This window comes from Biomphalaria glabrata, chromosome 2, assembly GCF_947242115.1.
Source record: "Biomphalaria glabrata chromosome 2, xgBioGlab47.1, whole genome shotgun sequence".
Lineage (NCBI taxonomy): Eukaryota > Metazoa > Mollusca > Gastropoda > Planorbidae > Biomphalaria > Biomphalaria glabrata.
Window position 1 is genome coordinate 19,258,662 of NC_074712.1, and position 17,943 is coordinate 19,276,604.

The following is a 17,943-nucleotide window of genomic DNA, read 5'->3' on the forward strand; positions in this document are numbered from 1 at the left end:
CAAAGCTTAGATCTACTCTGTCTGTCTGTCACAAAGCTTAGATCCACTCTGTCTGTCTGTCACAAAGCTAAGAACCTCTCTGTCTGTCTGTCACAAAGCTTAGATCCACTCTGTCTGTCTGTTAATCTGTTAAAAAATTTTTTATCCCACACCCATTCTCGAATCAAGTTGAAATTTTAAAAAATTTTAAACTATTTATTGTCGAAGACAATTCGTGAATTCATAAAAAGAAAATAACTAAGCAGTTAGTTAATTAATAACTGGTGATTAATTATTGTGTTTGATACCAGCAAAGGAAATTAATCCTTCTGTATTCACATATATGGCTATGTATGTAGGGTTTGTCCCATTGTTATTTCACTTAGACTCATTCTCGGATAAAGTTGAAACTTTAAACAGTTTTTTTTTTTTTTGACCAAAAAAAAATACATGAATCGATTTTAATAATTAACCAATTAGTTTATTATAAAATAGTAATTTATTATTTTGTTTGATATTTTAAAAATAACTTCTACATTATTGAGATTCAAAGTAGTAAGTGTGGAGTTCTATCCCTTCGAAAAAAACGCACAGTATTTTTATATTTAGCTTGTTCTCTATTTCACTTACACTAGACTCCTTAATTACGTCTTGTCGCTTTGTGCTTTGCATAATTATCATCAAATTCCATTAGAGTGAGGGCTTGAGAGGCTCAAATCCTGCTGTCTTGCGTAGTGCATAAATGTCGACATACAGGTCGAGAATTTTGGGTTTCCCAGACCTGTCGAGACGGAGATCAGCAAAAAAAAGTCTGGGGCAGTCAAATAGAATATGAGGCACGGTTTCCTCTTCTTCCCCGCAGTGGGGGCACCGTGAATCAAAATTTGGCCATAGCCGCGAGAAATATGAGCCAACAGGACAGTGGCCTGTCCTGCACTGTGCTATAATAGCTTGCTCATGCCTGGACAGCCTCCACCACGGGGAAGTGCGGTCAGGGCGCTTCATGCGCTCCCTGACTCCACGATCTTTTTGGGACTTGTCTCAGCACTCAAACCACTTTCCCATTTTTGTTTTTTGTATTATAGCCAGGGCTTGATGAAAGCTTACAGCCTGATCAGTGGGTGGAATTTGCCCTCCCTGGTGGGCCAAAGAGTCTGCAATTGTGTTGCCAGTGACACCTATGTGACTCGGTACCCACTGCATAATTACAGGGGTGCCATAGTGTTGTTTAATGTTATGTGAAGCCATGATGACAATGTTGATATTGGGGGGCCATGGTCCGGGGCTTTGCAAAGCCTGTAGTTCAGATTTTGAGTCAGTGACCACAACAATCTGTGTTGCCTTATTATCAGTGTGTTCTTGTCAAGTACTAAATGTTGCACTGCATTGTGTAAGGTGGCAGTGCGCAAGGCAGAGTCCTTACAATATGTTTTAAAAACTAAATAGGAAAACATGTTTCAACGTTTTCAAACCCAGACTCTAATTAAGTCATAAATATGACTGCTGTAGTAGGGCAATTTTTGTTACACAAGGGAAATCATCAGACTTCTTTGTCTTTCAAACACGCGTATAAATAGTGTTCAAATAATCGCAGTACAAAAATTTAGAAATGATAAAAGTTAGCAATCAGGTGTATCATCTAGATTCTAGTTTTGATTATCCAACATTGTCAACATTTTTTTTATCTGTTTACAATCTGAGTATACGTTTTTTTAATCCCATGCTGGGAAATATTTTCGAAACTCAATTCTAGTTTCTTTTTTGTTCCACAACTACATATAGAAATTGTAATAAAAAACAAAGACTACACACTCATTCCGCAGGTCAAAGATGGCAAATGTTTTAGTTTCGTCTGTTCAATGAAGCAATCATTCAGTTCTGCGTGGAATGTAAAGGCGAACGTTCAGTCTTGATTTCACCACTTCTAGCATCGAAACGCTCAAAGTGTAATGGTCACGTGGTCATGGAACGGAAGACTCACCATATGAATGCACTTGGATCCCTGGTTTAACTCAATGTTAACTTGTTACGTCTGTATATTGTTTTGAAATAAGTGTTCTTGTTTACATAATTAAAAAAAACTTTGAAAAAAAATCTCAGTTCATTGAGAACATACAAAAAAAAAACAAATTTATAAACCAGATTTAAAACAAAACAAAACATAACTGTGTCTTAAAATATCTATTTAATACAAAACGAGAGTCACATATATTATTGACATGTAAATATTGGTACCAAATTAAATCTGTAAAAAATACTTATGTTCTCTTTATTAAGCAACAAGTTCTTTATAGAAAAAAGCCCCACCACACACACACACACACACACACAAACTTGTATTTTCTTAATGAAATCAAGCATCCAGCTCTCTCAAAGTCTCTTTGAAAGTTCTATAATAAACATGAACATTTTTTTGAAGCCATACAAGAGATGAAGCTTTTCTGAGTGGCTCGCCAGCTTGGATGTCAATATGGAAACCTCTTTTAGACATTTCTTTGATGACATCTGATATGGCTTTGTTATTGACGTGAGATAATCCCCCTTGACCTGAAATAGTTACCAGAAAATAGAAATACCAGAAATATATGTATAAATATATTACATCATCGGCTCAAGCGAAACATAATCTGAGTAAAAATAGAATGTATTCAATGTTTGTGGTTTATGTTTGGACATTGTCTTGCAGGTGTGTTGCAACAGTCTTTCTCACATGTCTGGTTTATACGTCCGTCTTATTTATGTATACAATTTTAGTAAGTCCAATATAGCTCCATTTTCTTCCGTCGTCTAAATATGTACCATAAGTCTGTCCAGTATATCTCACTTTTCTTCCGTCGTCTAAATATGTACCATAAGTCTATCCATTATATCTCACTTTTCTTCCGTCGTCTACATATGTACCATAAGTCTGTCAAGTATATATCAGTTTTCTTCCGTCGTCTAAATTTGTAACCAAAGTCTGTCCACCAGCCTCCAGCATATATGGAATTTATGTTAGTCCTCTATGACAGTCCGCGTGTCGACATACTAACTGGCCTTTTTAAACTTTGCCTAGATTGCACACGAAATGGACATGCTTAAAAAAAAAAGGACTGCCAAGTATTACATCTGAAATGTACATTATCCTCTGATCTCAAGCAAATGTCAATATAAATATAGTGTTTAAATATGTGCGAAATTCCCTCATAAAATATAATTAATGAGAATGCTACACCAAATAAAAAAATTAAACTATTTTACAACTCTTTCATTAAGTTAACTTTACAAGTCCAACATTTTCCAGTCATGCTTAATGTGTTGGTCAGTATAGTTCTTATGTTAGATAATACTGTGATTTACTCAATCCTACTTATATGAGTATGATCAAGTACATTATTCTCTTATGTTATACATGGATTATAAAGAATGGACCTTGGATACTTGGATATAACAACAAGCAATTTATACTAAATAGTCTCATTTTTTTTTCTCCATTTTTAGCGCCTCTGAAACGGGAAAAGACGCTATTAGTTTTGTGTGGAATGTCTGTCCGTCCGTCCGTCCCGTTTAGATCTCGTAACCTAGAAAAGAAAGTGAAAATCTGACACCATAATATTTTAGACCGGCTACATTTTTCTTTTCTGAAAGCGAAAAATTTAATTTTTTAAATAATAATTTTTTTTTAAATCACTTATGCAAGCAGTGTTTTCATAAAAATACACCACTTTTACAACTATTCACTATTAATAGTAACAAACACTAGAGGCTCTTTAGAAGGTGAGGTGGCATTTAAACATATTTATAACATATTTATGCAAATGGTTTTAGATCTTGTGTGAAAAAAATTGTTTTTTTATTATTTGTTTTTATTATTGCTAAGTTATGTAAGTTCTGTCATATCGATACTACATTTACACATTTTAAAGAGAAAAAATCTATTTAGTATGCATATAAATCGGACATAATTTAAAACAACAATTAATAAGTAGTTTTTCATATTATCGCGTGAACTGCAGTGTTGCACTACAGAGATAGTATACTTTACTAAGAAGTGTTTGTTTTTTGTTTTTTTTACGGAAATGTTTTTAGTGGCCCCGGAAAGGTGAAAAGACGCTATTAGTTTTGTGCGAAATGTCTGTCCGTCTGTCCGTCCGTCCCATTTAGATCTCGTAAACTAGAAAAGATATTGAAAATCCGACATCACAATATTTTAGACCATTCAAAGTTCTGATGCAACGGCCAGTTTTTTTTTTTTTTTCTTAAAGCGAAAAATCTAATTTTTAAATCAGTTATGCAAGAAGCTTTTTAAAGAGAAAAGGCTAATTAGTATGCATTATAAGTTAGACCTTAATGAAAACAAATAGTAATCTTGTAAACGTCATTTTTGTGCAAAATTTTTTATTGCGAAAATATTTTTTTTTTTAACATACGAATAAAAGATTTAGCCTTTTCAAAACAATTACATCAATTATGAGACTTCAGTTAGGCCAGGAGAGGCGCGGTAGCTGAGCGGTAAAGCGCTTGGCTTCCGAACCGGGGGACCCGGGTTCGAATCCTGGTGAAGACTGGGATTTTCTACTTCGGAATCCTTAGGCGCCTCTGAGTCCACCCAGCTCCAATGGGTACCTGATATTAGTTGGGGAAAAGTAAAGGCGGTTGGTCGTTGTGCTGGCTACATGACACCCTCGTCAACTGTAGGCCACAAAAACAGATGAACTTTACATCATCTGCCCTAGAGTCCCACAAGGTCTGAAAGGGAGAACCAGTTAGGCCAGGTTCACGTCTAACTTTGCATTCACTTGCACCTATCCTTTGATCAGCTGTACCGTTGGGGCACTACACAAGATCTGTCAACCTTCTTTCTCCATTCTTATCTCTCATTTGTCTTTGATATAATGTCATATGGATGTTCTTTCTGAAAATATTGAAGCCTGCCTGGGTGGATCACTTCGGGGGCAAATTTTGAGTTTATGTTTTCCACACAAACTGTCTTTGTAATCTTGTTTTCTTGAGGATTTGAATAAGAGATTGACCCTTTACAAAACAATTACATCAGTTAGATATTCATTAAAAGACATCAGTTAGGCCAAGTTCACATCTAACTTCACATTCCCCTTCACCTATCCTTTGGTCTGATGGACCGCTGGGGCACCACAGAAGATCTGTCAACCTTCTTTCTCCATTCTTCTCTTTCATTTGTCTTTGATAGAATTTCATTTTGATGTTCTTTCTGAAAATATTAATACATGCCTTTTTACCTGCCTGGGTGGACCACTTCGGGGGCCGATTTCAAGATTGTGTTTCCACACAAACTGTCTTTGTAACCTTTATATATATATATATATATATATATATATATATATATATATATATATATATATATATATATATATATATATATATATAAGTATTGAGAGCTATGGCTTTACTCGTAGATTGTCTTTATCAACAGCCATCTCCATGAAATGTTCTGCTTTTTGTCATGATGCTTATCAGCCTATTCTTTACACATCTTTTATATGCACAAGCATATATTATATATTTATTTATATTATTATTTATATATTATTTATATTATTATATTATTTATATATTATTATATTTTATATTCACAAGCTCCTTACGTAAATGACAGCATAGTGACATGATACACCCCTGTCAATAAATGTTATATCTTAAAAATTCTGCATCTATAACAGGGGTGTATCATGAATCTAGGGGTAATCCACAGTCTAATAGTTCGTTGATGGGGGATTTTAACGAGCCTTTGTATGTGAATATATCAAGTACATGCTTATGTTAATACAGGCCTATATGGTAGCATGATTTTTTTTCACGTTAAAAAAAATCCTATTTAAAGTGTCATTTAGTTAAAACAGAGTTCACGGAGTTTTTGTCACATTATGAAACTTAGCATAATGATTTTGAGGATATGTATAATTCGATGCCTATTATATGGCATGTACTTTTGTGGGTCGGATTGTATAGAAATGCCCAGGCCGACCTTGACACCCAGTCCGCCATTGAATCTTCCTCAAGGTCGGAGCTCGTCCTTCGTCACGCTTGGCGGTTTTCTTATCCCCTCCGACACACACACACCCGCGTCGAATATATTGTCACGTAATGTATGCGTCAATCTTCGTCAATGTCTCTGATAAAAATGAGTTCTTTATAGCAAATAATTCGAGAAGATACACATAATTACGCATCAAGGTTTAATTGTTTGCATAAATATGTTGTTTATGATTAAATAGCGTCGATCAAATATGATACCTTGCTCATATTTGACACTGAAATTTCCATAGTACTAGCAAAAAGATTTCGAGTTATTTCTTGGGAATTATTGGGTATATCAAAAAAGAAGAGAATAATCGGTGTTGTTGAGTTTTAGAACATGGTTTTATTGTGTCTATGTTTTGTGAATCTACTTGTCAAATTAAAATTTTAATTACATTGTGTTAGTGTAGATTTTGTTTAATATTTTTACAAAGCTTATATCAATTCACTCTGTCTGGTAAAAAGTTTGTACACGTGATTTCTCTCACACCCCATCTCGGATCAAGCTGAAATTTTGCACGATTCTTTTATTTTACCTGACAACACAAGAATCAATTAAAAAATTACACAAATTAACTTATTAGCTAATTAACTATTGGTAATTAATTATTTTGTTTGGTTTCTCAAACAAAGAAAAGAAATTGTACTTGAATGAAGTGATGGTAAAAGCCGAATTAGTCCCTTTTATAGGTCTGGGTCATAGTAAACAAAACCTAAACAATAGGACGACACTATAGAAACAATAGATAACTTTACAATCTTCGTTCATAGGCTCGCCACTACCTTCTGGTTATCGTGTTGGCTTGAGAAGCCTGAGAAGGGTTGAACAATAAGTTCAAATTCAAGTTGTTCTACTTTAAAAAAATTTTTTTTTATAATAAATGCTTTGTTTTTAAATCTAGATCTGTTACAAAATTAATTACATGACTGATCCAAACTATTAGATTTGTTTTCAATAGTGATGGGCAAAAGTTAATTAAAAAGTTAGAAACTTTTAGTTTAACTAAACAATTTTAAAAAAGGCCAAAGTTGAATTAGAAAAACATATTTTAGTTAAAATCGTAGTTTAATCAATTTTTTATTAGTTACAACTACAAAGTTTAATTAAAATTTGTAAAACTTTTCAACTTGTGGTAGCGATTAAAATACAACATCCCTGTTTTCTGGTCACGTGATATCAACAACTTTATCCAAAAAAAAAATGATGCAGTTAACAATTATTTTGTTAGTCTGGATTTGAAGAGGGTAAAGTAAGATGCTGGTAGAAGTTATGGAAGTAAATAGACTGTGTCCACTGATTTTAACATGTACAGACAGACGTCCACGTGTATGCTTAGTATAGCCTACTGTACATGTGTATCCGATGACACTACAAGACCACCCTGTGTTATTTTATTGCGCTTTATGCAATAGTGTTTGCTCAATGTGGAGTGGTCAGACACGAAAATAACACTGACATGGTTAGTCAAGCATGTACGTAATTCCATCTTTACACTAAAATAGTTACACACCCTCCCTGCCCAAAAAGTATATCGACTGTACATGTGACCGACTGATTAAAACAACCTGTTCGGATAGACGTGCACATGTAGGCCTAGTGTACTGTTGTGTGCAGTCCATACTGACAAGACAAACTCCGCATTATTTTCCTAGCGCGTTTAACGGTTATGCAATAGTGTTAGGTGAGTGATCTAAACAAGAAAGTAACACATTGGCTTGGTTAGTCAAGCATCGAAGCAGGACGTTTTGGCGCCGCCGTTTTGGCGACGCCGTTTTGGCCCCGCCGTTTTGGCGCGAAGGTCGTTTTGGCGCGAGCCGTTTTGGCGACGGGACGTTTTGGCGCGAAATACATTATGTACGTTTATTGTATTATTTCTTTTAAAAGAATTATTCATATCTATGTTTTGCATGAGTATTTGTGTTAACACATATTTTTCACGTACTAAATGTAAATGTGTGTTTGTTTTTCACATCATTTTCTTTAATAAACATTTTGGCTTGTGTATGTGTGTTTATTAAGAGGCACACTTTTATTTTCAAAAAAGTTTTTTCAGAAATTACTTTAAAATTAAAAACAAAAATCGCGTGAGAGAGGGGAGGGGTGGAGGAAAGAGTATATACAAGGAGTGAAATGTGAGCAGAAGAGAGGGGGAGGATAGGTGTCACATGTAATGACCATTCCCAAGGAGATGATCGCCAGACGCATGACGCCAACGACCAGTGCTCGGTGCTGGTCTTGTCTTCATTTGTTTAACTCTACCTGCGTCAATGTGAGATGTGTCACCCAAATCACCCCTACCCAATTTCTCAAAATATATCTTTTCACGTTAGAGTTTGTACTGACCACATTCCGTGTCTTGATCTTTACTATGTGTGGATTTGTTGTCGTCATTCAGCGTAATAGAGCTTTAGATGTTAACATGGTTTTTGTTATATTACAGTGTGACACTTAGCTTGTTCGTATATTACACTAATGTCAAATAAAAAAAAATCTTTTGGAAAGAAATCCAAAAATGTCATCCAGTGCGATTAGCAGAACTCACATATAGCATGTCATTACGATTCAGGAATCTGACTTATTATAGACCTATATTCATGAAATAAGCAAAACCTTTATAATTAAAAAACAACAACAATTCACTGAACGGTGTTAGAATTCATACTATACATACAATATTATGGTAGAGTGAAATAAACATTGTTATAAAAGATACGTGCTTATTAAATTATCGTCAAATGATATCTCGCGCCAAAACGTCCCGTCGCCAAAATGGCTGGCGCCAAAACGTCCCGTCGCCAAAACGGCGGGGCCAAAACGGCGGCGCCAAAACGTCACGTACCGGTCAAGCATGTATTTACACTAAAATAGTTAGAAGGGCAAATGTTTCATAAAACTCCAACAATTTCGTTTCTATATATTCTCTGGTTACGACATCTCATGTGAAATTCTGTATCTATTTTATTTGATGAGATTTCAAACTTTACCGGTATAAGTAAAAATTTCCGTTATATAATAATTGAATTTACGTTTTAAAAAATTAAAGTATTCTTCTTTTCTAAAGGTTTTAATTCAAAGATAAAATACAAGCACACATATTTATTTACATTTTTTAAAATTATTTTGTGTGTGTGTGTGCAATAACGTTCTTATTACTGATTTTATTATAGAGAAACATTTCTACAATGCTAAAAGAATTAGATCAAACTTTACTCAGGCAAAGTCAGATGATTACCTAGGTCTAGATCACCCCCTTGAAAAAAAAACGTTTTGAAAGTTTGGATGGTTTAATTAATTTTTCTTAGTTTAGTTTAACTATATTTTAAAATTCATAATAAACTTTTAGTTTAACTACTTTATTTTAGTTTAAAATTAGTTTTAGTTTAACTTTTTAAATTTAGTTTAGTTCCTATCACTAGTTTTCAAAGTATTTTTCTATATTTTCTTGTCGTGATTCCATTTTGAGGAATAAAAGTGTTTTATTTTACAAAGTAGCTCCAGCAATATAATGGAGTTGGGTGATCAGACTTAGTTCTGAAGACAGAGATAATAAATTTCAAGCACACACGTGAACTTTATCAATATGTATGATTCCCAAGCTTACCTGGCACAGCCCAGCTGAGAATGATTCCTTCGCGTGCATGTCTGGCCAGATTGTCCAGGTAAATTTCTTCAAACTTTGCCGGGATGTGCTCTGCTACTTCAATACTGACGATCCAGTCGAAGATAGGAAGGCCGTACTGTGGGGCAGTCAAGTCTAAAAAACTCACCTAAATTATCATTAACAATACCAATATTATCAATAAAAATTAATTTTCTTAAAGTCACTATCTAAAGTTATGCTAGCGATAATACTAATACTTTTCTGATCAATAGGACACATCAAAGCAATTCATGCTCTTTCGCATAGCATACAAGTTAAAACTAGTCGCCCTGACCTGTAATAGTTCAATTGCGCATAAAAGTGTGCATTTGTTTTTTGGTTAATGTGCTGTGAACGAGTGAACCATTTCTTTGAAACTGAATGTATTGACATACTTATAACTAAATATTTGAATAGTTCTATGTTTATAGCTATCAGGGTTGTAGCTAGCAATTTTCCATCATTTGGGGGCCCGGATCTCATTAGAGACCCCTGCATTTTGCGTAATATTTAATTTTTAATGTAAAAGACACTTATTTGCCCCCTCCCCTCAAGTTGAGGCCCGGTGGGTTTTTAAATTCTCCCCCTAATCCCCCACCCTAGCTACGCCACTGATGGCTATACTGGATTTAGACAATGGCATTCTTGTGTTAAGTAAATAACAGAGCGAACGTTACGCGAAGACCTAGATCAGTTGTACACAATTTACGGCCTGTTGTCCACATCTGACCATCACTCAATGCTAGATACTACGGCCCACAGTGTATAATACATTTCCTTGGCAGTTAACATAAATATGTCAAGTTGGTCGTGAATTTTAGAATAACAAAATTGTTTTGTTAATGGAGCCATTTTCATTGTCAAGTTTTTATATTACACAGAAAAAAGAACTACCCACTTACCAATCCTCCAGTAACGGTCTCACAAAATGGCGCCCCATCGAATGAAGAATAACTTTTCACCTGACCAAGCCTATCCAAGAGTTTCTTGTATGTTCCTGGCCCATCTCCAAAACTTCCGACTGTTTTTTGGGTCAAAAACCTGCTAAGAGCAGTAGCAAATTCCTGCAAAAATATGGTAATTGATTATGACTCATCAGTACCAGAATGTAAGACAAAGACCGCTACTTTATTGACCCTACCTAGGCATGGGCGTTAGGATTGCTTCCACTCTTTTTATATGTGAAAAACAAAAACAATCCATATAGTAAAACCACTATAAAAAAAAAACAACAGACACACAAAAAAGAACTCACACTCAAAAGGAGGCGCTGTGGCTGAACGATAAAGCGCTTTGCTTCTGAATCGGGGTCCCTGGTTGGAATCCTAGTGAAGACTGGAATTTTTTATTTCGCCAGTGCAACCAGCTCTAATGGGTACCTGACATTGGTCGGGGAAAAGTAAAGGCGGTTGGTCGTTGCGCTGGCCACATGACACCCTCGTCAACCGTGGGCCACATAAACAGATGGCCTTTACATCATCTGCCCCATAGATCTCAAGGTCTGAAAGGTGAACTTTTTTACTTGACATTATATGGCTACTTATGTCTCGGAAGACAATGGATGCGCCCAGGTGAATCATCCTCTCCGGGGCGCATTCCTGGGCCTTAGATAAGAGGTCATGGGTGACCCATATGTAATGGTCCCTCTCTTGACCTTGCTGATGAGATCGAAAGGAACGCTTCGCGTTACATTTGGCACCAACTTAGTTGCAGAAGCTGTCGGAGGGAATTTCAAAGTTGCTACTCCCAACGCCTAAGGAGCTTCACCCCTGATTTTTCCTCGAGGTTGTCTCCTGAAGCCTTGTTACCGAAGTCAGAGTACCCCTCTCCTAGATGAACTGCCTTACTAGGCTGACGAGCTCTATCTGCCCAAAGCTCCCGGTTTTGTAACGCCAGGTATCCGCCTTCACCCCTTCACCTGTTAGTAAGAGCAGTTTCGCCGGGCTTAGTATCTAAGCCACACGAGCAGGCCAGGTGCTGGACTTAGTTGTCAAAGGCTATCTGAGACGCATGCATTTAGGAGTATTTTATAGACAATGGGAGCTTATCCCCATTGACACCCCCGGCCATGACAACCTTTGAAACCTGACATACACAAAATAATTCGTTGAGCAACAACAAAGCACTTTATAGCTTTTTTTAGCTTTGAGCAAAGGCTTTATGTTTTAGTTTCCACGAAGGTTCAAGTTGAATGGAGGTATTGTAAAGAAATACTAAAACATAAAAAGAGGGTAAAAAATATTTGACAGATATATCAAAAAAGATTTGGTCTAGAATTCGTTTAAGGAAACGAGATATAATCAGAAGCTATTCATAAATATATAAAGCATCATATTTCTCTGACGATGTGACTTTTGCACTTCATCATTCGAGCACAGAAATGTGTAGAACCCCATGCGTAATATTTTCTGAAGCTTTTTCTTTGTGAGAAAAATGCTGTTCATTAACCAGCGAAAACGATCTTTCAACTTTGGCCTTTTGACCCAAAAACAAATGCAATTGAAACATTATATCACAGATCTTGATGAGTAGTTCTCAACAGCACTACCATACATATGCTAATGATGAGCGAGTTGTATGAATTAAATTTAAAGATGTATCTCATCTGTCCCTTGAGCCTCGTCGTTGGGGTGCAGTGACTGTTCGCGTAACCAAATCCTTCCACTTTTCACGGTCAGCAACTGTTCTTAGCAGGATATCAAGACAGAGACGGTCCATTCTTTGATGTTCTCCAGCCAGCTTGTCTTTGTGCTCCCTCCACTGTATCTTGATTGATGGCATTGGACAGTGAGTCATGTCTTACACTATGCCCAAACAAGCTCATGTTTCGTCTCTTCCCAGTATTAAGGAATTCTATGCCAACCAGAGTATTGACTTGTACAAGTACAAACTCATTTATCTTCCTTTCCTGGTATCTGATACCCAGATGTATGCGATGGCAAAATGCAAACGTGACTTTTATCTCAATCCCGCCTAAAGAAACATTAAGACAAAGTGAAGCGTGGAAAGAAAGAATTTGACAAGTTGGTAAATCATTGACAAGAAATAAAGTAGCCATTCATATGAACATTTTCATACTGTATTTACAAGAAATAAAGTAGCTTTTCATATGGATATTTCCATACCTTATTTACAAGAAATAAAGTAGCTTTTCATATTAATATTTCCATACTGTATTTACAAGAAATAAAGTAATCTTTCCTATGGATAGTTCCCTACTGTCTGTGCACGGGTATTCCCTTACCGGATCTGTTATATGTGACTTGCTGTTAGGTCTGCTGGTTTCCTCGCACCATCCTCCGTTAGCCGATACTTTGGAATCATTCTGAAAGAAAGAGTTAGGGTTAAGACATCGACCTATAAACTACGAATTAAAATTATAAATCAAAAGAAAAAAACAACAGCGAATCCCAGGTTTAAGTCATCGTGTCCGTCGAATTGTAGTGTCCTTTATTTTTCAAGGTCTAATAGTTGATTTAAAATTATTATCTTTTTTTTTTGCACATTTTAATAATAATAACAATTATTATTAAAAATATTGTTCACAAAAATAAATGCTTAAGGTTTGTGCTGTATAGAAATATCACCAAATTTTAAACAAAATACTCGATTAATTATAGCTACAGGTTGGTCTACTTTAGAAAAAAAAGATAAAAATTGGATTTCCGAATTTTAAAAGTCACAGATAATAAAGAAAAAAATACTTGTTTTAACTAGTTATATCGTGTACGGGAGTTTCATTCTTCAAACAGAATATCAATTGAAAACTGTATTTAAGAACAAAGTATTTATGACGTTTAGAGATATTCCATCTTTATTAATAGAAATAATGATACATTCAGATCACTGTGGTCTTACTATTTAACTGAGGATATTGGTTATATTAACAAAGGTATTGAAGAGTGCAAAAGATAGTAGAAAACTAACGCTAGCCACGTTGAGAGTAATTTATGAATACTAAGTATTATCAAATCACATCTTAAATGAGAAGATTTGGAACACGATCACAATGGCAATTGGACCCCACGTTGACCATATCGCAAGTTTCATGTGACTCGCAAAGACCTTCCCTCAGGGAACAGTACCAGGAAAAAAGAAGAGGTGGGCAGAGAAAGCGATGGGAAGACAAAATCAAAGAATAAAGACAAAATCAAAGAATGAAGACAAAATCAAAGAATGAAGACAAAATCAAAGAATGAAGACAAAATCAAAGAATGAAGACAAAATGTAGAAAGTTAACGCACTTTGTAACACAATTTATAAAAAATAATCTTTCAAAGTTTCTATTTTTCCAAATACCTTATAAAAAAAATACTTGAACTACTTTTGACCTAAACTTTCAGTAAAACTGTTTATCAAGGCAGAAATGTCGTAACTTAAAAATATTAGATTAGACAAGTTTGTTTACCTTTTGAAGTTTCATCATTTGACAACTTTGTTGGCCGTACATTTGTTTCATTTGGTTCAGCAGACGTGAAAGAGTATCTCTTTGTTTCTTTATGTGACTGACGTCATCCTGTATCGTCTGACGAACTACATTAACATCATCCTTCCTGTTGCAATAGAAAAACATAATTACGTATTTTATCAATACATCTATACAGCTCATAACTTCATGGAACCTGTATGGAACCTGGATATGTATCTAGAAAATAGCTTTAACGATTTTGCTAGAAATTTGACAGTTGATGTATAGCGTTGGGTAAAGAATTGCTAGCTCGTTGGCCGCACTTGAAAACTTGACCGTTAGAATTTGTCTTCAACGGACTACACGTCTTCGGCTATTTCCGCATGTAGGCATTATTCCTTGAAGACTTTAATAAATTAATGTTCAGGAACATTTTGCGCATCGTCTTCTAACACTAAATCTGAAAGCCTATCATTGGAATAGTATACAGTGGATCTTTAGACCTACATTTGCTTAACCAGGAGGGGAAGGGGGAAATGGGGCGGAGTAAAAAAAATGTTCCATTGTTTTCGTAATCTAACATGTATTTGTTATAAAAGAAAAGAAATTAAATCGCTGTATAAGTTGTATAAAGGGAGTATTGCCTATTATAGAAAGTAGTATAAATAGCGTTTTGTGTTTTGTTATTGTTTCAATTTATGAACCTTCTTTTAAAGCATAACACGTTTAATTAGGATTTTATTTGAGTATCGTCGTAGGTTAATAATGTAAGGGAGCCTACTTATGTTGTCTTTGGCGAAATACTGAAATAAATATAATAATGTCCCTTGTCTACGTCCCTTAGTAATGTTTTATATAGATAATTGAAATTTTTAGCGGCTTCCATAAGGAAAAACGCTAAAATTAAAAGAAAACCTTTTTGTTTGTTTATAAAGACTAATAATGCACTTTGCATGTTAATGTCACGCACATTTTTTAAAATGGACTTTTTATGCAGCGACTTTCGTGCAGTAGCGTAACGTCGCAACATGCTATGGTGCTAAACCAATTCCTTAAACTTTTTTAAAAAATCAGATTTTATTTATTTTTTGTTTAGTGCCCCCATCCGAATAAAAGAAGCTTATTTTTGTGCGTTTTGTCTGTTGGTCGGTCTGTCCGTCACGATTAGATTAACAAATAACACTAAAGGCTATTGTAAATCTGATTTAACTTTTAATTTTTCATTCAGGAATATTGCAATAGTTTTAAGTATCTATAATAGATTGTTCCGGATGTTTTGTGAAAGACAAATTAATACCAGCGAATATTTGTTTGCTCTTCTAACTTTGTTTTTAATAGCTAAGAATGCACTTTGTGTGTAAATATCACACACATTTTTTTAAATGGACTTTTTATGCAGCGACTTTCGTGCAGTAGCGTAACGCCGCGGCATGATATGGTGCTAAACTAATGTCTTAAAACATTTTTAATAATCAGATTTTATTTACTTTTTGTTTAGTGACCTCATCAGGATAAAAGCCGCTTATTTTTTATGAGTTTTGATTTATGGTCGGTCTGTCCGTCATGTTTATATAAAAAAAAAAACAAAAAAAAAAACACTAAACGCTGTTGAAAATCTGATTTAATCTTCAATATTCCGTCCAAAACATTGCAATAGTTTTAAGTATCTATAATAGATTGTTCCAGATGTTTTTTTAAAAAACAAATCAATGCCAACCAATGTTTGTTTGCTCTTCTAACTTATATTACATGTAATTTCTTTCCTATGAACTATGAAGAACTATGAAGTTGTTCCGGATGTTGTTTTATAAAAAGAAATATGTCAAATGGTTATTTGAAATAACATCATTGACTTACATTATCCTTATATTCTTGTACAATAAGTCACTATAGCTTAAATATCGATATCCAATTGTTCCGTATTTTCAACTTAAAACAAATGTATGTCAAATGATTTTTTTTTTAAATATCGACAATAGGTTGTTCAGGATTTTAAAATCAGAAAGTAGTTTACTAAAAACGTTTAATGAAAAACACTTTTAGACTTTCTTTACATAATTACAGAATTTTTATTTATCTGTAAAAGAATGATTCGGATTTAGTTTCGAAAAAGAAATCAACATACATTACTTAAATTTTCTTACAAATCGTCGCCAAAATTATTCCAAATTTTATATGGAAAATCTACTAACACAAATAACTGCTTGAAATCCCTCTTTTATTAAATAAAACAAATAATCTACTTCTCATTTACGAATATCGATTGTTCCAGATTTTATGAAAAACATTCTAACTCTATTTATGTAAAATCTCAATTCTGTCGTACATTACATTTAATATTTTTTAGCTAAATGTTTTAAAATCTAATTATCGTTAATATTATGTCCTAACAACAAAGTATGGTATGAAAATATCTCCACAAGGCTATGGAACATTTAACTTTCATACGAGACCATTCCAAAAATTTAATTAACGGTATACGATTTATCTAGAATTCTATTTTTTTTATCTATATATACATACATCTGGAACCACTAGCGGATCCAGAACTTTGGAGTGGGGGGGGGGCGATTTTTTTCCAAACCCTAACCCTAACGCCCAGTAAACCCTAGCCCTACGCATAAACGTGCATACAGCGCGCGCGCACGCACACACACACACACACGCACGCACACACACACATATATATATATATATATATATATATATATATATATATATATATAAATGTGAGAATAAAAAAAGCAGCATTTCTCAACCTTCGGCAAAAAACAAAACAAATGGGGCAGCGCTATAAGGTTCTCGTTTGAAGTTCGGGGCGAAGCCCCGACGACATAAGCGTTTTCTTGCTTTTTTGACTGCAGATACGCATTCTCCTGAGAAGTACAGCTCATTCTTCACAATGTAGTTCGGGGCGAAGCCCCGACGCCAAAAGCGTTTTCTTGCATTCTTCATTGCAGAAACGCATTCTCCTGACATCTACAACTCATTACCCATAAATGAAGTTCGGGGCGAAGCCCCGACGCCAAAAGCGTTTTCTTGCATTCTTCACTGCAGAAACGATTCTCCTGACTTGAAGCTCATTATTCATACTATTAAAAAACGACCTTTCGAATAATGTTGTACTTGAAAAATATTCTAATTTGAATTTATAGGCCCATAATACATTGCAAATAAAACCGATTTGTTCCTTGAAAAGATAGGATACCCCACGTATTTAGATTTTTGCTTTCAGGATCGCCGCCGAAAAAAAACTTATTCGATAAATAGTATTCAAGAAAACTCTAGTATAAATTGTGAGTAATAGTCCCAAATTTATTTAGCTAGAAAAATATCAGATTGAGTAAAGGTTGGGAAAAGGCGACTATGAAAATGTTATTTGAGTTTAGAACTCATCTCAATCATGACTCTTATACTGAAAAATTTCGTTTGAATTCTCACTTTTCCAATGCAAAGTCTTTCTTAAAATATTTATGATAACTTCATGTGAAATTACAAAAACTCTGTCTGGAAATGGGAATGGCGGTAGAGTGAAAACGATTAATCCTCGCTCCTTTACTAATTTCTGCTAATGATTGCATTTGGCATTAAAGAATAGGTATGGGGCGACTCGATAATCGATATAAGAATTTAATTTATAGTATACTAGACATGTTACCCGCGACCCGCGGGTCTTTATTTGCGCATTACTTTCGATATAGTCACTGAGAGTGTTTTGTAAACAATTAAACGAAATAATAATGTAATAAGTAAAGCGAATGTGTCAATGTAAAAATAGTGTGAATGAAGCTATCAAATCGAAATAGCTAATAGGCTTAAATCCATTTTTTAAAATTAAAACATTTGCTTTTGAATAATCTAGTGGATTGGATTTAGATG

The 17,943-nt window shown here is 34.6% G+C and overlaps 1 protein-coding gene across 3 annotated transcripts in view; it reads right to left on the bottom strand.

The window, feature by feature from the left end:
- The window catches only part of LOC106051190 (uncharacterized), a 118,259-nt gene that overhangs the window by 68,534 nt on the left and 31,782 nt on the right, over positions 1-17,943 (bottom strand). The window contains exons 3-7 of one of the 3 annotated variants that reach the window (XM_056019569.1): positions 14,065-14,209; positions 12,901-12,981; positions 10,559-10,720; positions 9,618-9,753; positions 2,148-2,526 (exon numbers count right to left, since the gene is read on the bottom strand). In XM_056019569.1, coding sequence (XP_055875544.1) covers positions 2,333-2,526; positions 9,618-9,753; positions 10,559-10,720; positions 12,901-12,981; positions 14,065-14,209 — 718 coding nt within the window. In that variant the 3' untranslated portion in view covers positions 2,148-2,332. Of the gene's footprint in view, positions 1-2,147; positions 2,527-9,617; positions 9,784-10,558; positions 10,721-12,900; positions 12,982-14,064; positions 14,210-17,943 lie in introns of those variants that run through there. The other 2 variants (XM_056019566.1, XM_056019567.1) reach the window with 2 other exon arrangements.